We start from the raw sequence: 25,444 nt of genomic DNA on the forward strand, positions 1-25,444 counted from the left end.
GCTCCGCAGCGCGGCGGGATGCTGAGGGCCTTGCGGCCTCTCCCTCCGCCGCGTCGGCTCCTCCCATGCGAGCACACGGGGCGGAGCTGCGCTTGCTGCAGGAACCTGTCCTTTAAGAGCCGCCTCCCGCCGCTGCTCAGCCCTGAGCCGCGCCCGGTGCCGCCATGGTCTCTTGGATAATCTCCCGCCTCGTGGTGTGAGTGCGTGCGGCCGGGGCGCGGGGAGGTGTGGGCCGCTGGCGGGGCCCTTCCTCGGCGGTCCCTCGGGGGCCGCGGCCCAGAGCGGGGCTCCGGCGGTGGCGTCAGTGCTGCCCCGCGGGACCCCACGCCCGGGAAGGGGGGGCGGGCGCCCTCGCGGGTGGCTGCGGCCGCAGACGGGCGGGTTCGCGCGGGCTGCTGCGGCCCACGGGCGGTGCCGCGGTGAGGGCGGCTGAGCCCCGCCCGGAGATCGGCATCACGCCGGCACCGGCATCCCAGGGGGAGTGCCCGCCACTGCGGCCGGGGACGGTGCAGGGCGTCGCGAGGCGCTGAGGGGTCTGTGCTTCTCGTAGGCTGATCTTCGGCACCCTTTACCCCGCGTACTCCTCCTACAAGGCCGTGAAGACGAAAAACGTAAAGGAATATGTGAGTACGAGCTCACCGTGCCGGCGCAGCGCCCGCCTCGTCCTTCGCGGCCGCCCTCGAAAGCCCCCGGGCTGTCCTCGGGACGATGGCACTCCGGCTCCGCAGGGGCTCGGGTCAGCCAGGCCGCCCGAGCAGCAGCTCCAGTCGTCTCTGGAAAAGCTGCCAAGGATGGGTGCTTACTGAAATGGGAGCTTTCAACCCGTCAGTGTGGGCTGTATTTTCTCAGGCGATGCTGAGTGAGGAGGGGAAAGTGGGGGAAACACTGCAGTCTGGAAGCAGATGAAAGTCCAGGACAAGTTCTTTCTTGTAACTTTATCCTTGCTTTGTGTCCTTCTTTTTCAGTACTACTTTTGTTTTCTCGCAAAGGGTTGAATAATCCTGCTTAGTTTATGGCTTTCTATCAACTTTGCCTGCCATCTGCTTGCGATCAGTGTTTTATGTTGGTTAAAACTTCATTCTCCATCCCTTCTGAAACCGTTTCCCTCTCTCTGTCTACACCCTTGCTGCAATTACCATACTTACAACACCAGATGTTTTTTGTGGTAATGTGTTGCCTTCTTACAGAAGCGATATTCTGAGTAGATAATTTGAGACAAGACCTATGATGTGGAAAAATATGGCACTAATTTTTGGGTTTTGTTTAGTGATTCAATGGTATAGGTTTCCTGAAGTAGTTAGTCTGGATTCCAGCAGAGTGGTTCAAGAAAATATATTTGAACTGCGAAAACTTGCACATTAATAATTTTTCCGTGAGAGGATCGCATCAGAAATAAGCAGTTAGATGTTGGACTGCCATCTGTCTAATTCAGTTACATTTGAAACACTTCTTCCTTTTCAACACAAGTAGAAAGACAGGAGAAAATGTAGCAGAAGGGGCAATATCTGTTCAAAATGTTCTTCATGTGAAAAGTCAGCAGAAAACTTGAATGCTGTTCTGCCCATTTTCAAATCTAGCTCTTTTATGTACTGCTGCCTGCTCATAGTGCTTAAGAACCAGCATTGGTTAGGGTTTGGTGGTGGAGAAAGGTCTTAGAGGTGTATCTGTGCTTAAGTAGTGTAGTGAAGCTTGACTTGACACAGACAAAGCTACCACAAACAGTTCATCAGTGACACCACAGTACAGTGCTAATTTACTGTTCTCTACCACCATGATAAAAATTCAGGATAAATCCTTGATCAGTTGTGGCAAACTACTTCTAGTAGCTCAGATTGTCCTAAGAGCAATTTCTTTCTTTTCACGTGTTGTCTTCAGCGTTGGTCAAGTATACATTCCAGTTTTGCTTCCGCATTTGCTGAATTTGTTTAGGCTCTTGGTGCAAGTTCGGGAGACTATATATGTGCCTGAAGCTGGTCATCATCAGGGTGAGCAGCAAATGACTCCTGCCTCCTTTTAGTAAATTGAAAAAACATGCAGCCTCATTCAACCCACAATTTTGGAAGGTGTTTGTAATCTGTAAGAAAAAAATAGGGCTTCTTCCCATCTGCTTTCTCTTCTTTTAGTTTCTGATCATCTGTAGGGACTTCTAAAACTAGGATCCTTCTAGTTTGTTTAGGAGCTATACTTCTTTTTTTTCCTTGGCTTTAAAGCATAGGGTGAAGGGTGCCAGAAGGAGACAGAGGTGAGAGATGTGTCCAGTATCAAAGATGTGAACATGAAGTTTATTTAAACAGTAACAAAACAATGTTTTCTGTTCTCAGTTCGTACTCTGAACATTCTGTTAGCAGAGTGAAAATAAAACACAAAGCAGAGTGAAAAATAAACACAAAGCTTACACTAAGGCTGCCGACAGTGACCTCTTTTGAGTGAAATCTACTAATATATGTAAATGCAATAGTTTTCACTAGGAAAAAGGAGACACTGTAAATTCATTCCTTTGTATTTAATCCCATTTAGAGACAAAATGTCAGCTGGAGATCAAGCAGGATCCTTTTTTGAATCCTTTAATCAACTCCTATCTAATCTCTTGGATAGAAAAGTATCTTCTGCACAGTTTGTCATCTCACTATTCACAGCCTTTTCCAGATGTTTCATGAAGATGAGCAGCACAGATCTCAACAGATTCCTGTGGGATTCCACTGGTAACTTTCCTCATTGTGAAAAGTGGCCATTTATTTTATCCTTTGTTTCCTTTTTTTTAACCAATTGTTAATCCTCAATAGTCCCTTCATTTTTATCCCTGACGATTTTGTTTCTTTAAGTGTTTGTATAGACCTGTTAGAAACTATTTAGAAGCTTCATATACCCTTGCCCTGTAAGGAAAGCACTATAGCTAGCAGAGTCTTATGGAAACATAAGAGTTCTGCTATACTTGTGATTTTTTTTTCTGAAAAAAGCCCTTAATCTTTGTTTTATTATATATATGTAGGTATTTGCTAATTGCTTTTATTACTATTATTACCATCATTTTGCCTAATGCTGAAGTAAGATTTACTGGTGTATAGGCTTTCTGAAATCTGTCACCCTTTTGGATACCTTTTTGCAAACTTAGATTTATCATTATTCACACACTTCTTCATGTAAGAGCTGATTCATGTTGCTGCACTGAGGACTTAATCATTCTTTTCAAAAAGTTGCTTTAGATCAGCTGAATGGCTCCTGGTCTTGTCCAAACTGATGATACAAGAAAAAGAAAAAGGCAGGAGAGAGCCATACAATATAAGTTTTTGCTATTTTCTGTTGTGAAAAGGTTTGAAGTAAAGTGGAAATAATTTGGATTATTAACTACTCATCACTGTGTTAGAGCAGCTGGAGACAGATTAATTTTCTTTTATGAGAAACTTGTGGAGAGTCTTTCCAGAACAGATCGCCAAATTTTCCAATACATGCAGGGTTGGGGAAATACTTGCTTTTATAGTATTTGCAAGGATTGTCAACAAGTCGTTATTATATGAACGTAATTGTTTGTGTCATTTTAATCGATTGATTAATGTATGGATATAGTATGTGGCATTTCCCTGATTCAGTTTAGTCCTTTTTTCCAATTCTTGATGACACTCAGGGTGTTAAATTGCTTTTAATTGAGGTGTCCTCTTCATTTATCTGCTACTTATGCTCTTTTTTAATTCTCAACAGGATAGAAAACTAGCAAATTTCCTTATAATTCAGCTGACTCCTCTTGAGGAGTAAGCTGAGTGAATTCTAAGCTTGTAGCCAGTTACCAAAACAGCAGTGTGTATCTGTGTTTGTTAGGGGGGAGTTATTTTGTGCTTTGAAAGAAATACTGCCCCAGATAAGGGTGTGAGGAAGTAGAGAGATAGATAAAAGGCGTCCAAATGTGTCATAGTAGTACATACATCTACTCTAACCCTTAAACAAGAAGATTAGGTTGATGTGGCGTGTTCTTTGCTTCTATACCTCTCTCGGTGAGCCTTTATTTAAAGAGAAAAATTAATTGCTTGTGGGATTTCTGGGAGTAATGATTAAGGCAAAGAATGCTTACTAGTGAGTTAGCACAAAGTAATAGGTTGCTCTGTTTGTTGTTTTTCTTTTTTTCTATCAGGAAAATACAGGGCTGCAGCTGAGACTTATGCTTTTATATATGTGCATGTATATATTTTTTTATAGTATTCATGATATATGGAAGAATGTAACTTTACTTCAAGTGAATGGATATATCCTTTTGGATAGGTCATTTGGGACCTTAACACTGTTGAACCATAATGTTGCTTCAGGGTATTCGTTCATCAATGTATCTGTTTGTGTTTATTTAGAGCACAGTTAATCCTACATGTTTTCTCAGACCAAAATGTACCGTTTAGTATGTGTCCATTACAGATTATATATGCCTTCTTTTTGAATCCGTCTTAATGTGTGGAGATGAGTCATTTATACTGAGAAGACATTTGACTTTTTTTTCTGGGTTCTGATGTGTGTCCATTGAGTGACTGCTCTTTTGCAGGTGAAGTGGATGATGTATTGGATTGTATTTGCCTTTTTCACCACTGCAGAAACACTCACAGACATTGTTCTTTCTTGGTGAGTTCCTTAGCGGCACGTTGTGGTTTTTTTGTTTTTTTTTTTTTTTTTTTTTGTTTTTTTTTTTTTTGTTATTGCTGTGTTTTTGTTTTGGTGTTGTGCCTTTTTTTTAAGCAGAGAGGAGAACTGTTAGGATGTTAAGAAAATCAACTCTTGTCTCCTTTAGGAGTTTTCAGTCCCTGTGAAGAGTTAGCAGGTTTCTAGATACTGTGGGTAGCATCTGCCATCTTAGCTGTTTCAACTCCTTTGCTTGCAAAGTTAGGGTAAATGCACAGTATCTGTAAAAGGATCTTCATCCATTCATAACTTGAAATATTTTTGAGAAGCTGTTAATGTGAACTGGTACAGTTTGAATAATGATAGTCTAAAAGACACCTTTAAAATTGTAGAAGGAAGGGACCTATTTTGCTTTGACAGGCTTTTATGTGGAAGAACAGATCACACGCATGTCAGTGCTGTGAGTGGTTTGCATGATGAACTTGGCTTTCTCTAGGAAGGATGGGACAGACTGGAATAGAAGAAAGCAGATTGTTACTCCATTCGATGTTCTGTGTCATGCTTGGCAATATGGAGGCCTCCAAAAATGACAATTCATTGTTACAGGGCTTCAACTTTGAAACAGGGTATTTTCAGTTGTCTCATTGCTTTAGTGTTTGAGCTTTGCATACATCTCTGAAACAATGTTAGTCAAGAGTTTCATCTTCTTAAGAGCCATGAGGTACTATACATGCCATACAAACGTGCTCAGCAGCTTTGTTTTTACCTGCATAAAATCTGAAAAGCAGACAAAGATTGAGAAGGTATAAGAACTTCAGCTTATTCACATAAAGGACTTCTGAAAACAGGAGTTTCTTCCTACTGATTGAGTCAGTAGAAAATTTCTATTCACTTGTTTCAATCTCTGCTATTGTATCTTCTAGACTTTATTGGATAAGGGTTAGAGAGGACAGGCATACGTTCTGCCTGCTCTTTTTCATTTACACTGGCCCTGCTTTTCTGTCTTATCTGAGGAGTACCTGTTGGAAGTTTCAGAAACAGCCATCAGCTTTAGCAGCAATGTGACATTACTAAGATGCATAGTTGAAAATTTTGGAAACTGAGAAGGGAAAATAATGTGATGTTAACAGCCGGTGGGTGCTCTCTGAAGAAACTTCAGAATTCTGAGAGTAGCTATCAGATTGTAATTTGGTGTGTTTGCAGGGCTGAGAGATGCCCTGTTTATGGAGTTTTCATGGCTATGGATGAAAGACTAAATGATACTCGAAGAAGGTATGTCCTAGGATTCTAAAAAGGGTTCTGCTTTTCTGACCTGAATAATTGATTCTCTTGTTTCTGAGCCTTTACCTTGCCTACACTCTTTCTGCCTGTGCTGCTCTCTGCTAGTTATCTCCATCTGTCTCTGTGCTGATCTTGATTCCAGTTCTCCATCTTTCTCTTTCTTCTTCTTTTTTTTTTCCTCTTTCTCTCAGGTTTCCCTTTTATTTCGAGCTGAAAATCGCATTTGTGATTTGGCTGCTCTCCCCTTACACAAAGGGCTCCAGTGTCCTCTACAGGAAGTTTGTGCACCCAACGCTCTCCAATAAGGAGAAGGTACTTGCTTGTTGGAAGATACTGACCTGTCTGGGACTTGATTGACTTCTAATTCAGTTATGCCACAATAAAAACTGAAATCAATGAATCTTGCTTGTGCTGACCTTAGTGAATGTAGAATGATTCTGTGTCTGACAATGATGTCATACTGCAGCTTACTGAAGATTGCAGTGTAGCCAATAGTTTGCCTAATGCTTAGAAAGCATGTTTGGCTAACCCAGTGTCATGAGCCCTTACAGTCACTGTCAGTAGTTAAGCCTCTTGAATCACGATAGGAGGAGCATGTTCTGTAGCCAGTCTATTTTTTCACATTGTTGGTATAAGCAGCTGCTTTGTTTCAGTAGTTATAATTTGGAAATAGCATACTGTATTTTAAAGCTGCATTTACATGTTTTCTGTAATTAGCAGAGAAACTCAAGTTATGTGATCAATGACACCTGATGCTAATAGTCTGAAAAAAGAGATGAGCTTTGTGTTTTTAAGGGTGATGATGAGGAAACTTTGATCATGTTTGTAACGAGCAACTAAATGCCATGTTCCATGTTGCATTCCTAGGAAATTGATGAATACATTACTCAGGCTTGTGACAAGAGCTACGAAACCATGATGCGAGTTGGCAAGAGAGGGTTAAACCTTGCTGCCAATGCAGCGGTTACTGCAGCTGCAAAGGTAATGCAGTGCCTTCTGTAATATTAATGAATTCTCCAGCAGTTTATTTTTGTGTACCAGCAGTTAGGTGCTGTGGGTCTGTTAGAGATACTAGTACTTGTTTGGCAGCAACCTACTTTTCCTTCCTTCCTGTTTGCCTTGCAGATAATCCCATCCTTTGACTTAGAAAAAGTAGAGGGGGAGTGGAGTGGATTTTGCTTTAACCTCTTGTTGTTTTCACTTCTCTGTTTTTTTCAGAGTACCCTGGTGGGGAATAGGGCACCTTTGCTCCTCTTCTGAATGAATAATTCCATGTGATATGATCTTGGTGAGGTGCCTTTCACCCTAATTTTATGTCCTCTTAGGGCCAGGGAGTTTTGTCTGAGAAGCTTCGAAGTTTCAGCATGCAGGATCTCACTCTGATCCGAGATGAAGATACTGTGCATATGCGAAGCCGTGATCCACAGCTGCACCCCTCTGGTGCAAGTCTTCTGGAAACTATTGAAGACTCAGGTACAGAGCACCAGCTGGGCCGTTGTATGAGACCTCTGATAGTGAGCCAGGAGGGCTTCCCTGAGCCTTGGGTCTCAGAAAGGAGTACAAGATTGTAAATTATCTGTGAGAAGTTGCATTGTCTTCCTTAGAGCCTTCTTATTTAATATACATCTCTGTACTTATTCCATACTTATCCCATAATCATTATTCAAGATGGTCTCTCTGTCATGTGTTCCTTGAGGATGGGCCGTTTAAAACCTCATGAGATTCTTTAAAAGTATTTGCTAAAACTTTTGCTCTTGTTCCTTAGCTTCGTGTTACTCCTCAGGAGAGGAGAGCAGTGTGGCACATCGGTCTAATGGAACTCCGTCAGATGCTAGAACAGACCCATCAGATGAAGATGCAGGAGACAAACTTCCTAAACGAACCCAGAGTCTCAAAACTCCTAAAAAGGTGATGAAAGCTGAAGTGAGTTAGTTGGTGTATAGATAATTTCCAGCACTGACATTGATTTGTGAGCTTGGTTGAAAGGCTATAGCTTTATAGTCTCAGCATTTAGAAGCTGTATATATAAATTTTGTTGGACTGTCTTTTCTAGTTGAGTCCTACATCAGAGGATTTGTCGTCTACTTGCTATACTTGTCTCTAGCTTTTGCATTTTTATCATGCCTGTAAGCCTCTGTCATAAGCCAGAACCCAGCTTTTCTTTCATCTGGATTTTGTATTGAAGGGTGGAGCATTAGATATCTTTAACATGTTTTGTTGACAATATCCTCTCTCTTATCTACTGCAGTCTGAATACATAATAGTGACATTTATCTCTGGGACAGCCACTTTCTCTTGATCTAAATGCAGCAGTTGTGTACCCTCTTAGGCCTCCCTTGACTTTTACACCTTAGGTATGGGAAATTACACCAGTCCTACCTACCCCATTCCTGGAGTTTGTTCCTGAAGTTTGAGTAACTAGTGATTGCTCAGCTGTCTCCTTATGTTCACATGATGATCCAAGGTATTTACCGCCATTCAGTGGGATATGAGATGCCTGATTTCTTATTATTCAAATAAACCATACATGAAAGTAGATGCAGTTGTGTCCAAGAATCACTTGAGCTTAGCAATCTTTTTTCCAGGTGTTTTCATCTGTGTTTTGTAGAAAATGTTTTTTGAGGTGCTGCTTTCCAGGTCTTGACACTTGCTTGCGTGTTTCTTATGGTTTGATTTGTACATGATAAAATGCTTCTCCCTTTTTATGAAGTTGGAGTTGATTCAGCTTGGACTTCTAATGTTATTATTTTTATCTAAGATAAAGAATGCTATATAACTGACTCACATTGTCGAGCTATTCAGGCTAAATATGAAATAGTTTGAAGGAAAGTAATTGCTTAGGGTGTGATTTTAAGTTGTAGTGTTAAACTGATTTTACAGTGTGTGGGAAACCTTTGCATGTGCTTCAGTGCTCCTTGTAATAGAATCACAAAATAATTGAGGTTGGATGGGTTCTCTGAATTCACCACTGCTCATGTAGAGCCAGTTCCCAGGACCAGGTCCAGGTGGCTTTTGATTTTCTCCAAAAACAGACATCTCTGTCCAAAGATGCATTTTAATTTAACTAGGATCTTTCTATGGCTTATTTTGGAGTTGACCCCTCTTCTTTCTTGTCTTCTCTATTAGACAGGAACAGGGAAAAAAGAGGCTCAAAATTTGAGTGGAAGCTTCCTAGTGAGGACTTTTCAAAGTGAAATTATGAAAAGTCAGAAAGAACTCTTCTTTGCTGTTTGTTGTGAATACAGAAGTACCGATAAAGACCTTTGCAGGCATATTGGTATTTATGCTCAGATTGTTGGGTCTTTGGGTCAGATGCAGGACTTGTAGGAGGTCTTTGACTGAGATCTGTGAGATTTCCAGCCAGGGCTGAATGCATCACAGATGAATAAATGTGCTCCTCTTACCAGTATCTAGAATGTAAGGCACAGAAGTAAAGTGTGCAAATTAGTTCAGGTTGTTTCTACAGCTTTCGGAGAACTGCACTGGTGATGGACGTTAAGAAGCAGAAAAGTTGGAGCAGTGAAATGTTATGTGAATGTTACCAGTCAGAAATATCTGTGTTTAACCTTTTGTTTGGACAGCCAGCTTTGATTTTACTACTGTACATACCTTGTTCTAGAATGCCTTTTTCTGGTTTGATGGATATATTGAGTGATTTGTTTATTGAAAAAAAAAAAAAAAGAATGGTTAAACAGACATTTTGAGACAACAGATGACATTATTAGGGTCATGTTGTTGTTTTTTTGTCTTATTTTTCACTCTGCTTTCTTGCATCTTTCTGTTACACATTTAGATGTTAAAATAAACTAGCCTAAGATGCCTCTTTTTATTTCTCCTCAGCTTCCTGTGAGAAGTGTAAAAGCCCGCCCTAAGAAGAAAGCTGCTGGCTCTCTTGCTTCTGGCGAGTCATCCTAAGGCAACCTGCTCCCTCCAGCACCTGTCTCTGTCCTGGGATTTGCCTTTCGCTTTTTATGGGGAAACTCTCCAAAGGAAGGGAGCTGAGATTCTTGTACATAACCGATACTGCTTTACAGAGCTCATTCCAAGGCAAGGGGGAGGCTGGGATTCAGAAAGCAGAGTAGAGGGTACAAATCCTCAGGAATTTTCTCCTTTTCATCTCTCTGTTGGAGGGAATGCTGATATGTCTGTACATAGCCAGATGCTTTGGAATTCCCACTGTATAACTCTAGTTGAGAATCTTTGCTGGAAAAACCTACTAGGGTTAAAGGCATCCATTGCACAGAAGCTGGAAAAATACTAGACACTGGAGTTCCATAGGGTGGGTGGCTCTCAAAAATGTCTTCTCTTGCTCTGGGTAGTCTCCTGCAGCTGTGTGTTGTTAAGAAGTGCCCATCATGAGTCATATTCCTTAAGAATGGATATGTCCATTGCCTTTGAGAAAGTGGTCGAAGTGATATTGTACTGAGTGCTTTAGAACATAAAGGACTGGCTCATGGGAGGTATATACTAGATTCCCACTACTCATACTGGAAGATGAAGAGATTGGGTTTAATTTTATTTTTTCTGGAAGGTGATAATTTTTTCTAGAAGGGCGATAATTTGAAAAACTGATAAAGGAAATGTGCTATTACATGCACATTATATGATGGAGTAGGTAGGAGTTACTGTTGAGAAGGAAAGTGTGACATATCTAAGATTTTGGCTCTTTTTTAAACTGCTTGAATTTTATTTCAGGTTCTAATGCTCACTTTGACTTCACTGAGAGCATCAGAATGAAGCGAGTCTCATGCAGTTCCATAGCAAGCATACTCACTTTGCCATTTAGTGGTTGAACTCATGTTGTTGTGTTGCTTGTTACTTCAGACAAATTCTTTTATTCTAGCAGATGTCTGGGGAAAATCTGTCTCAAAATAGTCTGCAAACATACTTGAGAATATCAGAAGCCCTCACCTCTCAGCTTTAGGAGAGTCAATCCTCAGGACATAAGAACTGAAACAGTTGATTTATTAACGGTCGAGTTCCTCTAACTTCAGGATTTCGTTTATGGGGGATAAAAAGCAGGCACTAGGGCACAATACTGGTAAATACTGATTAATCTGTTCTCTTGCTTTATCCTGCTGCAGCCCTTGCACAGATTTTCTGTCTGATATGTGCCGTGCTTATCAGTGTCCTGAGACTCGAGCAATACTTAATGCTTGGGACAGAAAACTACAAGGAATGTAGAATATGTATTGTGGGAAGGAAATTGTAGTGCTAGAAAGAAAATTTGCTTAATGACAAGCCATACTAGACTCTTGAACGTTTTTCAGGGGCGAACCCCTGTACACATGCCGGCTGAGCCTATGAAAATTTAAGAGTTTGGGTTCTTGTTATCAAGATCAATAATGAAGGTGCACCATTTTAGACATGGATGTCTGAATGAATACTTGATGGTCTTAATTTTCACTGAAATTAGTTATCAAAGGAACCTGGCTCCTACAAGCAGGTGTTTGCATCCCATACTTTTGTTGTCACATTTCTAAAATTACAGTGAATTCTTCACAGAGCCCAGTATTTTGCTGTTGACAAGGTATAGAAGCACTTCTGCAGCTAATGCTCCACAAGTATTTCTGACCTAGAGAATAGCCTTTCAAAAGTTTATAAAGGTGAAGATTAGGACTGAATTTTTTTCTTGTTTTCCACTGTCTTGGTGGCAAATCGTTTGCTGTTGAATACACCAGTTATTTCAGGAAGCCGGTTAAGTTGGGTTTACTATTTTTTGCAGCTTTAAAAAATTTAAACTTTACGGTCCATGTTAGAAACTTGCGTCTTGTCAGAAATATTTGTCCTAAATTATCCACAAGGCCTTATCCAGAAGCCTGTAGAAAATGCTTGATTTGGCTCTGCATTTCATAAAAACAAACAAACAAACAATTATTTTGTTCTTTTTAAGTTTATTAGCAAACTTCATATTCGTGTTTTACCAGCACATGCAAATGCATGTCCTGAAGCAGGAATACTTGCTGTTTCCAAAGGAAATTCCTCTCTTCAGACAACAGATAAAATATTTCATGGTTATGTGGAAGATCCAGTTGTGAGATATTGCTGTCCTAGACTTTACTGTACTGAGCGAGAGAGAACCATTGTTCTCTATATACCTAGTATGTCTGTGACCATGTTTCTTGATTTTTTTTTTCAAAATTAAAATTGTGCATAGCAAATTATTTATGTAAATCATTGTGAGGGACTTAATTTGGAAGCCAAGTCTCCCCTTGCGCTGTTCTTCTTGCCCTTTCCTTGTGCATGCACTGTGATAGTCTACGATTACTGGGTTTCCACAGAGCAACTTTCCAGAATCCTCTCTAGAATACATTTATTTGTAATGGCTTTTCTGCTTTGAAGCACGGGAAAAATTTCTGAAGATTCAGTCAGTTCTGGTATTTGGATTTGTCTTCTTGAGCTGGGGTCTGTGCTAAGTAGCATTTACTTAGCATTGATGCTTGATGTCGTTAGCTTGTGGGTAAATACAGGTCAGTTTTACTCTGAGTTTTCTTTATACAGGGGAATTGGCTTTTTGGTTGCAAGAGGGAGTCTACAGTAGAGTGAGGGACTATCTAGTGTGTGATATGAAGCTGATGATGTCAAGCAGCAGAACTTACCCAGAGCAAGACCAATGTCTTAGCATGGATACTGTTTTCTTCTTGTAGTACAAGTGTGACTGCTAGATTGCACTTTGCTTGATCAAAGCCACTGCAGATCTACCACCACCCACGTGACCTCTTAGTGAGCTTCTAGATCTAGTTCTGCATTGGATGCACTGTCTTGCATAGAATTTCTCTTGTTAATGAGAACGCTGAATGTGCTGTTTTGATAAAATGCTTTTATCAGCTGCTGTTCGGTGTTTTCAGCAGGAAATGCTGGAATGTAGTTTCTCTTCAGTATCATCTGTGGGCTTCATCATGCAATTAAGCAAATGGTTAAATCTTCACCTAGCAGTAGAACCCTGTTGTGTTTGGTAAATGTTTAGAGCCTTTTCCTAATCTGCCTGGCCATAGAGAGAAGTGCAGTAACAGAAAATGATACTTGAAGGTGGAGGCTAAAGAGGGTGGTATGTGTGTGTCAAACTTCATGTGCCTAAAGGTTATCCTAAAATACCTGTACCATGACATACAAAGTTGAAGCCATGACTGCCTTTTGAAAAGAAATGTTTTACTTTCATGCTTTGTTGTAGGATGAGTCAGTGTTCTGCTGTTGGAAAAGAAAATACTGAAATGGGGTTTCCTGTGTAAGAAACTTAATAATTTGTTGCATAAAAGGGAAAGTGTTTTCTTGTTTGGCAATAATCCTCCGTGGTGGGTAAGAAATATGAAAATACAGGGGAGACAACTGTCAGGTTTTAACCCTTTACACTTTACCTAAACATCATTGTTACCTACTTTTTTAAAATGGAGTTTGTGATTCTCCAGCTTTACATTTCTGGGACTGATTTCCTTTAGACTAGAATGATTTCCTTGGTATGTAGAGCATATATATAGAGAGGGGTGCTGGTGTTAAAATTGCAAAGCTTTTTCTGGGGAAGTTTCACCTTCCCTCATTTTAGTGAATTGATTTCCACTCATTGTGCTTTTGCAGTGCTGGGCTTTTTTTTAATACATCGCTCTTGGAAGTATGACTCCTTCACAATATACTTCCTTGGAAAACAAGAGAACCACCAACTTTCCAGAAATGGTTCTGTGCCATCTTAATCAGCAGGAAATTTAGTGCTTTAGGAGAAAAGTAAGATATCTATGGAGAACTATGCTGGTTCTCTGGTCCACATAGAGCATTGTATCAAGGAGGCTCACAAGTTAACTGTGAAGTGTCATTGTGTGTTTGAGAGCAGCTGTTAAATTGACCTGTTTCCTTTCTGTCTTCCAAAGTTGCATATAATGCTGTAAAGTGTTGCTCCCTAAGAGAGAAATCTGGGGAAAAAAAGTTGTATTATAATGGGGACACTGTATTGTCACATTACTGCTTACTGGGCAGATGCTGAATGACATCTCTATGTAACTGGTCTGTACTATAGCTTTTCTTGCTTTAGCCACTAGGAATTTGTAATGTGCTATCTGGCTGAAGCACCTTGACGTGCTGCTTTGTGAGTTGTCTTGCAAAGTCAGAGATGTGAAAAACCAGGAAAAGCACTGCAAAGTTACATGAGCTTGTAGAACCATAGAGGTGTCAGAGTCGGAAGGGGCCTCTGGGGGTCATCTGGTTCAACCTTGCAACTCAGTCAGAGCCACCCACTGCCAGTTCCTGTGTGCTATTTCTGGTCTGGAATCTGCTGACCCTAAGGGCTGATAATATGTGCAGAAATGCATATGCTGCATGGGAATGCATTTTAGTGTTATTGAGGAGAAATGTTTCCTGGTCACTTTTCATCTGGAATTTGGCTCTATTGCAAGACACTATAAACATAACTCCATTCTTATGTTCCTTATAGGTACTGTTAAGAAGCCTAGAGTCTCAAAAAAGATCTTGAGGTATGCAGAGTAAATTGTGAAAACAGTTGGTATCAACAGTAAATGGAGACAATAACTGCATAGCAGCTAAGAACCTTTCCTGTGAGACAGATAGATTGATAAGATAGCATTAGAGTAGAAAATGAGCTGTGTATATTACAGAGCTGTCCAGTAAATACTGCTAACTTTCTGAGCCTCAAGCAACACTTAAACTGTGCATTCTACAGATGAGAGCTTGATTTCTTTTTTGAGCCTGAGTTCTCGCTTGGAGTCAGTCTCTGTCTCCTCCCTCCCTCTTTCCCCCTTTGCTTTCCCCCGCTTCCCCATCCCTTTCAAACTGGGCTTGAGCTACATACATTAAGATTCTTCAAACTTTCACCCCTTCAGAGCAATAAAATTTTACTTTTACTTCAGCAGGCAGGCAGCTGATCTGCAGGGAGGACCAGATGAATATCAAGCATCTCGTCTCTTTTGTAGATGCATGACACTGGAGAAGCAGTAGCAGGAGGCTTCAGAGGATATGTTTGCCTGGGAAATTCTACCCTGTGTCCCCTGCCAAAGCCTGCATTTTTGGGCGAACCAAATGCTGGGCTTAGCTATGCTCATATACACAGTTATCTCTAGAATCCCACAATTCAATGTCAGAATTTCTAGTGCTCTATTTCTGATGATAATAGGAATTAAAATAATATGAAGTGAAAAGAAACAGTTGCAAGCTGGTTTTTTTGTTTGTTTGTTTGTTTTTTGTTTGCTTTTTTTGTTTTTTTTTGTTTTTTTTTTTTTTTGTTGTTTTTTGGGGGTTTTTTTTTGTTTGTTTGTTTTGTTTTTCTTTTTTTGCAACTTTGCAGGTAAATTCAGGTCATTGCTATTTATATGCCTAAAATCTTTGCCTAAAGCACCTTGCAAGCTGTTACTTTTTCTCTCTTTCAGAGCTCCTGTTTTTCTGTGAATTGTTTATGTTTTTATGTTTATTCTTATTAAGCAAGGGCTGGATTCCATTCTACTGACTGTGGAGATTTGAAATATACTGTATTAGAGCTTTAATTTAGCCTTTTCTTGTTATTTAAACCTATGACCTAGATTGATACATGTAACTGGTACAACAAGGCCTAAGGCTAGATTCGCAGGTGGAATGTAAGTATCTATTGCAAATAGCATAGGTTGACATATTTCCCTTTTCTTGCAGTGATTCTGGCTGAAATGTGCTTACTGCAGACCCTTTGGACCAAGAGCATTCTGTCAGTGTTTAACCAGATCATGTTAGAAGTAGCATTTATGGGAATAATGCAAAAATTAGTGAACATTAAAGGAGCAAAGCTCAAGTCTTCTGTAATATATGACTGACTGAGAATATGTAAAACACTAAAGCATTTCTGGCCACAGTGGAAATGCATTGCTATACTGACTTAAAAAGGTAGGGCATTCAGTCATGGTCTTTGTCGTAGGTTTGGGGTTTGGGAGGAAAGTTAGTCTGGATGGCAAGCATATAAAGTTTTACATACCAAGGAACTAAGTTTTTATCACAAGTAATGCTTAGTAACTTACCAGAAAGAAAGAAGTAAAAAAATTAACTAAAATTATAAAATGAAGAGAAATTTTCATGATTGTCAAACCTAGTATCGAATATAAACTTTTTGTGTTTGTGTTGCTGCCTTATTTGGGAAAGCACTGCATTAATTAATTCATCATTTCTGACTCTTAGATTATTTCTGAAATTAATCTCAAATTAGAGATGCTTGGGTTTGACTCAGCATTTTAACATCCTCAAGTCCCTGTTAGCCCAGTGCTGATCTAAAGGCAGTAAGGCACTAGGAGGGTTGTGAATTACTTTTTGTCCACTAGAGGGTATAAGCATAACATAAAACCACTGAACATGAGAGAGCAGAGACATGTCTTGTAGCAGTTAGTTCAGTTATGGCAGTTGAACAGCAATATTTCCTAGGTATGAGTGAAGGTCCTCCTTGGGAGTGAGAGGGAAAACAAGCTGGGGTTCTAATGGAGAAATATTTCATGAAATAATACTGCTATTAACATCTGACTGAAAAGGCTATTCTTGGCATTCTTATTGAGCCACTATCCAGTAAGGCTTGCTGAGACAATAGAGTTACAGAATAACTGTCCTCACTTTTTAATTTTTGTTGTATATTCAAACCATTTTCTAGCTGTAGGGAGCAGCTCTGAAAATGGCAATGTTTGTGATTCACCCCCTCCCTGCAGCCCTCTTCCCCCCACCAGCTTTTGTAATTAACCAATTGCTGTGTGTTCCTCTACTTTATACTCTGAATTTTAGTAGTATTTCCTGGTAAGGATGAGTATTTTCTTTTAGTTGGGTCTGTTTTCTCTGAAAAGAGAAGCAATTTTAATCTAAAAATACAGATGTATCTAATGTTACTATGGTAATTTGTGACCATGGCAACAGAGAGTTAGCATTCTGAAGAACAGACACAGATTTGGTTGGTTGGTTTTTTGTTTGTTTTGTTGTTTTGGTTATTTTTTAAAGTCAATTAATGGTGCACGCATTTCACAAAATAAACTCGACTTTTCGTATTTGTTAACCATACAGGATAATATGAGTCCATGGGATTTTGACATTCTTACATGGAAAAGCTGATATTAGAACATAATTTAACAGTATGAGATTCTTTCCAATGTTGAGAAATTCTTTTATTTGCAACAGCATAGATGGAGACTTGCAGAGTAAAGGAGGATCCAGGACATACCAGGAGGTTTCTGTAGGAAAGGGAAACAGAATCTAGAATAGTCCTGGGGATTCTTCAATGTCAGACATCAGGGGGAAAAACATGAAGAATAAAATATATTGAATATGTTTCTATTTTCCATTCATATGATCGGCCTTATGTAAACCAACACAGTGCTTTTGGGCAGGTGCTAAATTTCAAGTACAAGTTATGGATTGCCCTGACATGCCTCATCCCAAAAGCATGTAGCGCATTCTACAAAACATTTAGTAATGATTTAAAGAGTTATAAGAAATTAACCTCTTTTTGAGGGAGGTAGGAATTGGCTTTTGTGGCTAAGCCTTGTATGTAGTTAATTTATCTCTGCCTGTATAGAACTAACATAAAGGCTCTCTACTGTCAACACTCAGTGTTGGTTTTATAGGAAGTGTGCTGATGTAAGTTTAGCCAAAACTAAAGCACAGATTTTTTTTTTTCCAACCTTTTCCTTTTTCCTAGGTTCTGTTGGGGAATCTAGCAACTGAATGGAAATTATAACATTGTTGCTATCGCTTGCTTATTTGGGGTGATGAATATATTGAATTAAATAGAATTAAGCAGCATTTAATAGTTTAATTTTTGTAAAATTAATTTTGTAACCAGCTATTGTGACCATTCTGTATTTACTACAAGAATATGGTCACTGATGCCTGGAGCCATTGTAGTGCAGGAAGGCTATTTACCGCCAAAAAGGGAAAGCAGAGAAAAGGCCAACGCAAACTGAATTAGTTCAGCTAGTCCAGTGTCCTGTCTCTGATACTGCTCAGTTGATTTGATGATCAGAGGGTAGTTTGGAATTAAACACACATTGGAAAATGCCTCATTACGACACTGTCACTTTTTTACCCATGTGCTGAAGCACTGTGGTGTTAAATGACTGAGTTAATAGAGTTTTCCTAAGAGGAGGAGTTGTTGAGAATCTGTAACTAATTTTTTTGGTCATTAAGTCTGGTCACTTGCTGCAGTATAATGACTTAAATGTACAAAATCTAAGTCTTGTGTTGTGCTTTCTTCTTAGGTATCTTTTAACAGTCTCTTTTTTGAAGTGCTTATTTTAAAGGGCCCATTGCTTGTCTTCCATTTCTATCCAGAGTATAATACAAAAGGTTTTATCAATGCAGATGTGCTCTTGTTCCACAAGATGGCAACTAGTCCTTATTTCTGTTCTCAATTATTTTGACATTTCCACTAGAAATGGCTTTCCTGGCTAAGTTCCCTTCTGACGTATCAGGGTCATACACATGGAAAGACAGCCCTTCTGTTCGGGTTGGAGACTATTTGGAAAAGCTCATTTTACTATGTCTATTTAGGCTTATTTATCAACTTGCTGAAGATTGCTGATGAGACCAAAAAGGCATCATCTAAGGACTAAATTTTGAACACTACTTCTTGCTACTGTCTCATGTGGGTCTCTCTGGTAAGTGGTACTACCAGGAACAACTGATCACAAGTCTATGATGGCACCTCTAAAGAAAAAGTTGCTGTGGTAAGGTTTAGTTATTGATGTGGGTGAGAGAGAAACATTCTAGAAGTTATTTATTCACTTTTTATTTCCAGTTTATTTTGACAGATAAATGTCTCAGATACTTTGAATTTAAATCTCTGTGTGTCATCAGAATAGGCTTATTAATTTATTAGTTGAAGGTATGGCTTTTTGTTATTTTTTAGTGAGTTTACATACCTTTCTCCCCCCCTCATGTCCCAGTTTCTTGCTACTGATGCCTGTGGATATTATTTTAAAAAATGCTGTTTTGTTATCTTTTCAAATTGTGCTCCTAAATCATTTTAGTTTATCTTCATGTCTTATGTGATTAGTCTTCTGCCTTTCCACCTCTCCATTGTTGAATGAATAAATATATGAAAATGAACACAAAGTCCTGCTATTTCTGCTATTTGCCTTAAAAATAAGGCAAATTTTGGGAATCTGGTTTGTCCTGGCATTATACAGGAACATAAATGTTCCTCACTCTCATGTTGTGTCCGCTTCCCAGCTGTTAACTGAGGACTTGGATACCTATCACAAGTGTATTTGTTAGGTGGCCTTTTTGTTCCTGCAGAATACTGTTGCTGTTAAGCATCTAGGAGACCTAGACACGTGAATTGTAATGGCAAATAACTTTTGGGGAAGACAGAAATTGGAAAGCATTCATGTGTGCAACGTTAGAGAATGGTGAATATCTTTTTCGCGGTCTACGTGCAGAAGCACGAATGTTTAATCAGTACTACATAGCTGCTATACCTAGGCATGAAACATTAGAGTGGTCAGGAAATAAAAATTGTCTTGCAGAGCCGGGTAGCAAGAACTCAGCTTACTTACTGGAAAACCTGTGGTAGCGACAACTGGCAGAGGGTATGTGAAATTACAAGGTAAAAATGGGCTGTGAGAAGAATTTTCTGTAGCTACCAGTAACAGTTGTTCTTCCACAGACCCAACTAGCAGGTAAAGTGGGTAGCTGGGAGCTAGCAGTTGTAGTGGCTGGGATAAGAGAGGAAATCAGCTAGCAGGGTTCTAGTGGCATCTTTATATTTGGTGTTTTGGTAACATATGTCTGAGGCTGATGAACTGTGGTCTCTAGCTGGAACTTCATAAAAGTAGTAATGGACTGAGTCTGTTTTGGATTGAGTTGAAATCCTTTTTGGCTTTGAAATTCAGCTTAGTGGTTTCTTTCCTTCCCAAAGTAGACTCTTATGTAGGTGCAGCCTTTCTCTTTTTACCCCCTAGCTGTCAGTTTTTCCTGCCAATGCAATGAATCAAAGAATCATAGATTGGATTGAGTTAGAAGGACCCTTAAAGATCATCTAGTTCAACCCTTACTGCCATCCTTCCAACTCTGTGGATGTCCTTGTGAAGGAAGCAGATTGTCTTCTGTTTCAGCCAGCTCAGATTGGCCATTCCTAAACTCAGCAGTTGAAACCTGAAATGTTTATATAGTAAATAGAAAGTGTTTGACTATATTTCTGGGCATATGCAAAAATGATATGGTTATTTTCCTCTTTGTATATGTCTATGACATTTTATATCCCCACTTGCTCCAACAGCAGCTGACCTGTGCAGAAGGATTACAGGAACAGCTGCACTGGGTTTGGACTTTGAGTTTACCTGTTTATTAGAATCATTGGCAGCTCTTGAGGCTAAGCTGCTTCTTCTGGGCTAGCAGGCTCCAGTGGAATTGACCACTGAATTTGTGAGTTGCTAACCCTAATCACTTTTTTCCTTATCTTCCATGAAACTCTGACAAGCCAAGGAACACTTTTCATCAAATTGACCTCACAGAATTCTTAATTGCATCCTCCTTTAGTTTGAGTATTACTATGCACCTTAAAATTTTAGCTTAGTTTGTTTTTCTAACTGTGGAAAAAAAAAAAGCATGGGAGATATGTTTCACACTGCTTTTGAAAATGCAGCTTCTGCTTTCTAATGAGTTACCTAATACACTTTGCAATGAAATTTCCATCCTTCCCCTTGTAATTGCACACAAACTCATTATTTTTAGCATTACTTGACAGATTGGTAAAATTAAGCCATTTGGGAAGGGAGGAGGGCTGAAATTTTGTAGACATTCCAAACAGCTCTGCACTGAATCATCAGTCCCAAGAGCACAGACACTCCATAGAAATGTCAGACAGTCCTTCTGGCATATTAATGAGGAAGCAGCAATGAGTTTTCAGTCATGCTGATTTTAAAGTTCTTGCTCAGCTTCCAATAAAAATTCTTAGCATTCAATAATAAAACAGTTTAAGCAAATCCAAAATCAAGATAAGGATGCAATCCAGATTTGGACTATTTCAGTCATGAAGTGGGAGGGGAACCTTGCCTCTAGCGATGTGTTTGTGTGTTATTACAATCAGACTCCTTTCCTCAGCTTTTACAATCAAGATGAAGAAAATCCTGTAGGTCTACAATTATTTTAACTACTGTGAGACTTTTCCTATTGGAAGATTGTGAATTTTAGCTTACTATATACTTAAACATTGGTTTATCTTTCAATACTTGGAATAAAATTTTGCCTTCAAATTTTCTTTGAAGCAAGATTTTTGCTTTAGTTTTAAATTTTTGTCACAGATCAACCTTGAGAAATGAAAGGAAAAAAATATATGTTCAGGAGCCGTAACTTACTGAAGAGGTAGGGTGAGAGATTAGGTAATTAATATGTGTGTGATTTTTTTTTTCTCAAAGGATTTAATGTTTATTGAGTGCAATGGAAAAAAACTCCCATTCACGTACTACTAAAGTTTAATGTCTAGAAATAAAATGAAGTGCAAATGGGAACGTTAACAGAGTGAGTTCAATATAGGCACATTGTGTTTCCTCTTATTTAACAAGTACAAGAGGAGGTGTTGTCAAATTCTTGTATTCTATAAAAATCAATTCTTTGGGCTTCCTTAGTCTGGGAATAAGAAAAAGTAAATTGACCTGTTTTCATTGCAAGAGCTGAAGGTTTGTTTCCAAGACACGAGTCTGTAACACCATAATTGCTAGCTTATAGGATTCGTTGCTGTGACGTGTCTAAAATTAATGTGTTTATTAGATTTCAATTCAAGTATTTGATTTTTTTTCATAGTATACATGGTAACTAAAAATACTATGGTAAAGCATAAAAAATCCAAGACAACTACTGCTCTTTCCTCCCTTCTCTATTCACCTGGAAAATGCAAAAATTCTAGGAGCAACTGTACCTGGTCTGAGCTACAGATCTGATCCAGCATGTATGTAGTACTCTACAGATGCATTGCTGCATATTTGTACTCTACATAACGCAGCATTTCATAGAATTGTTATTGTGATTAACCACAGATGGATTTCTCAGTCTTGGTGGTGAGTAACAATATAACTCAGCATGTAATTTGGAAGTCCGGCTAGAAGGGGAAATTATTTCTGGTGTCCTTGTACTTCAGCAGTCTTCCACTGGTCTATGGTATTTCTTCATCCTCCTAACTATTTATCTAATATGTCTTGAGTTACTACCAAGTCAGTTCAAAATATTACTTTCACTTGTCCCCTGCCTGCATTTGCCATTCAGAGAAAACAGTGGTGTTTAGCTATGTCCACAAATCCAAAACTGTTTTGTAACTAGTACATGCAGTTTTTGCAGCACCTGGAATTAACAGTTTGAGGTCAATTGCTTATAAACTGTCAGTGTTGGAGATGTAATAGAGCAACACAACATAACTTCTTTGATCTAATCCAAAGACTATGCTCAGTCTATGATAATGTCTTCGCCATCTTTTCTGTGGTAACATTCCTTCAGTGGTCCACATTTCTGGGAGAGTCAGTGTGTCAAGAATGGAAATGAAAGATGGAGGACAACTGTGTGAAGGAGGATACTGGTTAACAGAAGAAATTGGCCTTTCCTGGCTCATGTATAAAATATAGAAAACTCCAAACAAAACTTGTCCCCTGGGTAGAGGACACTAAACATCAGTTCAAGCTAATGAGATTGGGTTCCTCAGATAATAGTGAGATTGTTTGCTGATATCATGATGTAGTTGTCATGGTTACAAAAGGACCAGGTGCTAAATACAAAGTATCAGAAACATGAAAATGGGGAAAATCAGTGTCCTAACAGAAAAGATTGCAGAGCAGATAAGATTATTTGGGGACCGGGAAAAAAGAAAAGGAATGGTGGGAGCAACTAGGGAATCCAACAGGAAATTAGAGGAAAGAAAGTTCCAAGGTAGATAATCAGAGATGTTTGATCCGGAAGCAGACCTTGTGGGAATTGACATGCTGGTGTTTGTAATTAATGAAAAGTCTTTAAAGAGAAGTCTGGAAACAATATTCCCTAGCAAATGTCCCTTTTGGCTTATTCTCTTATTCTTTGAAGCTTTGCACAGTATATCTTAAGAATGTATTGTGGAAGACAAAGTTATGTTCTGATACTGAAGTATGGACAGTGAATTTTTCCCACAAGATAATACAGCTACTGGCATAGGTGAAAAATAGAGGTAACTATATGATTTCGGACATGAGATTTGCATAGAGCATTCCTGATTCTGTGCCCTCTCCTGTTGTTGACGTTTTTGGCAAGTTCCATTTGAAAGAGGTAGATCTCCAAGATGTAGCTCTATGTTTGTTCTCTGCCCTGGTTTTGAGGCAGTAAAAATTTAGATGGCCTTTTCTTTTCTTTTTTTTTTTTTTCCTTTTTAGGTTGGTGAAAGCTAATTGAACTTTTTGTTCTGATGAAAAGAGAATCTGGGATATTAAAGTGAGCTTTATAGTGGGATGTGAGTTAATATCATGGTGATTCCCTGAGCAAGTGGGTTGGGATCTTCAATTAATTCCTGCAGCAAGATGAGAAATCAAGTTTCCATGGATACTGAGCTAGCAGCAGCACTGACACTCACAGCAACTGCAAGCTTAGTTTCCCTAAAGCTTGCTTCCTAAGGAGGATTTGCCCCCCTGTCACCCCTGCTCTGTATTCCATATTAGCAAATAAAAAATTTCAAGACAGATGGGCATTTGAAGTATACTTAGAGACAAAAAATACCATCCCCTTACCTAGAAAATTGTGTACAAGAAATGCAAGTGACTTGCATAATTTAAAGTACAAGTTGGAAAAACCTAGAAGTAAGCCCATCATGAAAGCAGCAGTTAACAAAAAGTAACAGAGGTAAAAGTGTAGTTCCACTGTGTGGAAACGTATTTCATAAAGGCACAGTGATTCTTTTATTGGCACAATATAAAAAAAAAAAACAGTGAAAAAATAAACATTGAAAGGTATGTTGAGGCTGAGTATAAAGTAGTTTGTACCAGCCTCTACTAATAAAGCAAGCAAAACAAAACCAAGGATTCATCTCGGGTAATTTTTAACTCTGAAACCATTCTCTCCTCTTGTTCCCTGACCCCACAGCATTTTGCACTCTATGTCCTGTCAATACATTTCTTGTCACTGAAATGTATTGAGAGACAATATATTTGATAACAACGGACTTTCAAGGAGACCCAGTGTATTGCGCATGTTTATTCACTAGACAGAGCCAAAACTGTTAAATTTTCAAATAAAATTGTGGCTGCCCAAGTGGCAGTGTCTTACTACATTTCTGTGCTTTCACTAGGAACATTAAGAGGAAGTGTTACGAATTTATTAAAATACTGCCATTTTGGAAAGACATTTCAAATACTAGTCAATAGTAGCGAATTCTTTGGGGTTTCAAATCATACTACCTAGAAAAAAACCCAAATGTCTGGCTAGATGACCTAAACAGATCTTGGATCTCAATAGTAAAAATGTAACAACTTCAATGTAATTCCCACATACCTAATGTTGTATTCAGAAAAAGAAAATTGAACACAGAAGAAGCGTTTGGAAAACTCATAACAACAGGCAATTTCCTAGCTCAGTGCACAGGTTGTAAGTCATCCACGGCCTCTGCAGTACTTCCCTGAAGCCAGCAAACTTCACCAGAACAGTGCAATGTTGCAAAACATTCTTTATGACTGTAATTTAGGTGCAGCTCAAGCTAGTTACACTGCTCTGTCTGCAACTATTAAAGCAGGTCTCTTGTTTTATACAAATGGATAAAAATTAAGGTGATTGAAAAGAAAAAGAAGATTAGATTTTTCCATCTGTGATTCCAGATTTTGACAAAAAACCAACTTTGTCTGAATGATGCACTTTGATATCGGTAAAGGAATATTGGGACTAACATACAGAGTGTATGAATGAAATTCTTTAGGAAACAGGCACTTCTTTCTGATCTTGAAAAGGAATAGAATAAAAAAAGAGGACAAGGAAGATGCAATGTCAGTAAGATGTTCAGAAGCCAAAACAAACTACAGTGTTGGTAGAAAAAGTCAAGTTCTGCTACTCATCCCTTTCTAACAGAGCTCCAAACCATGACATGCTGATGAAAATCAGACTAGTTGAAATCATTATGTATGGGATGTCACAAAACCTGCTGTAGGTATCTGTTTAAAAAGGAAAAGCTCCAAATCACATTTTCAAAATAGAAAGTTTGGCCTGGTGCATTGGAAACTAGAATGATTTCTCTCCATAAAGGGTAAGTACCATAGAACAGATGTGTAGTAGCTGCCATTGAGTAACAGCAGCTGCAGATAAGCAGAAGCTATCCTCCAAAGCCTGGAGGCATTGTGTTGCTACAGTCCATCACTGATTTTAAGGTGGAAATGCATCGGTGTAGGAGGCACTGCCCTAAATATAGCAACTCAGTTAAAAAACGTACGCATGGCAAAAGTCTAAATATTCTAAAAAAGCAGGCAGACAGAGGCTTGCCGTGGCTCGCAACTTGAATTTAAATCTCAAAGGCTGTAGAGGCTAGTGGTTTACGCAGCTGCCTTCCCACGGCAAAAGAAAGCCGCCTGGCATAAAGCCCTGTGTGGCTCGGCCCGGGATTTCCGCGGGGAACAGCCAGCCCTGCAACCGACCGCGA

At 39.2% G+C, this 25,444-nt stretch overlaps 1 protein-coding gene across 3 annotated transcripts; it reads left to right on the forward strand.

Moving 5' to 3' along the window:
• The first annotated feature begins 68 nt into the window (after positions 1–68).
• On the forward strand, positions 69–23,504 carry REEP2 (receptor accessory protein 2). 3 transcript variants are annotated; one of them, XM_063169146.1, is made up of 9 exons: positions 69–196; positions 551–623; positions 4,523–4,599; positions 5,800–5,868; positions 6,069–6,189; positions 6,745–6,858; positions 7,203–7,350; positions 7,643–7,785; positions 9,718–23,504. In XM_063169146.1, exons 1-9 carry the CDS (start codon positions 165–167, stop codon positions 9,790–9,792), a joined length of 852 nt encoding a protein of 283 aa, XP_063025216.1. In that variant the 5' UTR covers positions 69–164; the 3' UTR covers positions 9,793–23,504. The 3 variants fall into 3 exon arrangements, with proteins under 3 accessions (XP_063025216.1, XP_063025217.1, XP_063025220.1); XM_063169147.1 differs by lacking the exon at positions 5,800–5,868; XM_063169150.1 differs by lacking the exons at positions 69–196; positions 551–623 and adding an exon at positions 1,006–2,702.
• The last annotated feature ends 1,940 nt before the right edge of the window (positions 23,505–25,444 follow it).

The sequence above is a fragment of the Melospiza melodia genome, chromosome 14 (genome assembly GCF_035770615.1).
Source record: "Melospiza melodia melodia isolate bMelMel2 chromosome 14, bMelMel2.pri, whole genome shotgun sequence".
NCBI classification, from domain to species: domain Eukaryota; kingdom Metazoa; phylum Chordata; class Aves; order Passeriformes; family Passerellidae; genus Melospiza; species Melospiza melodia.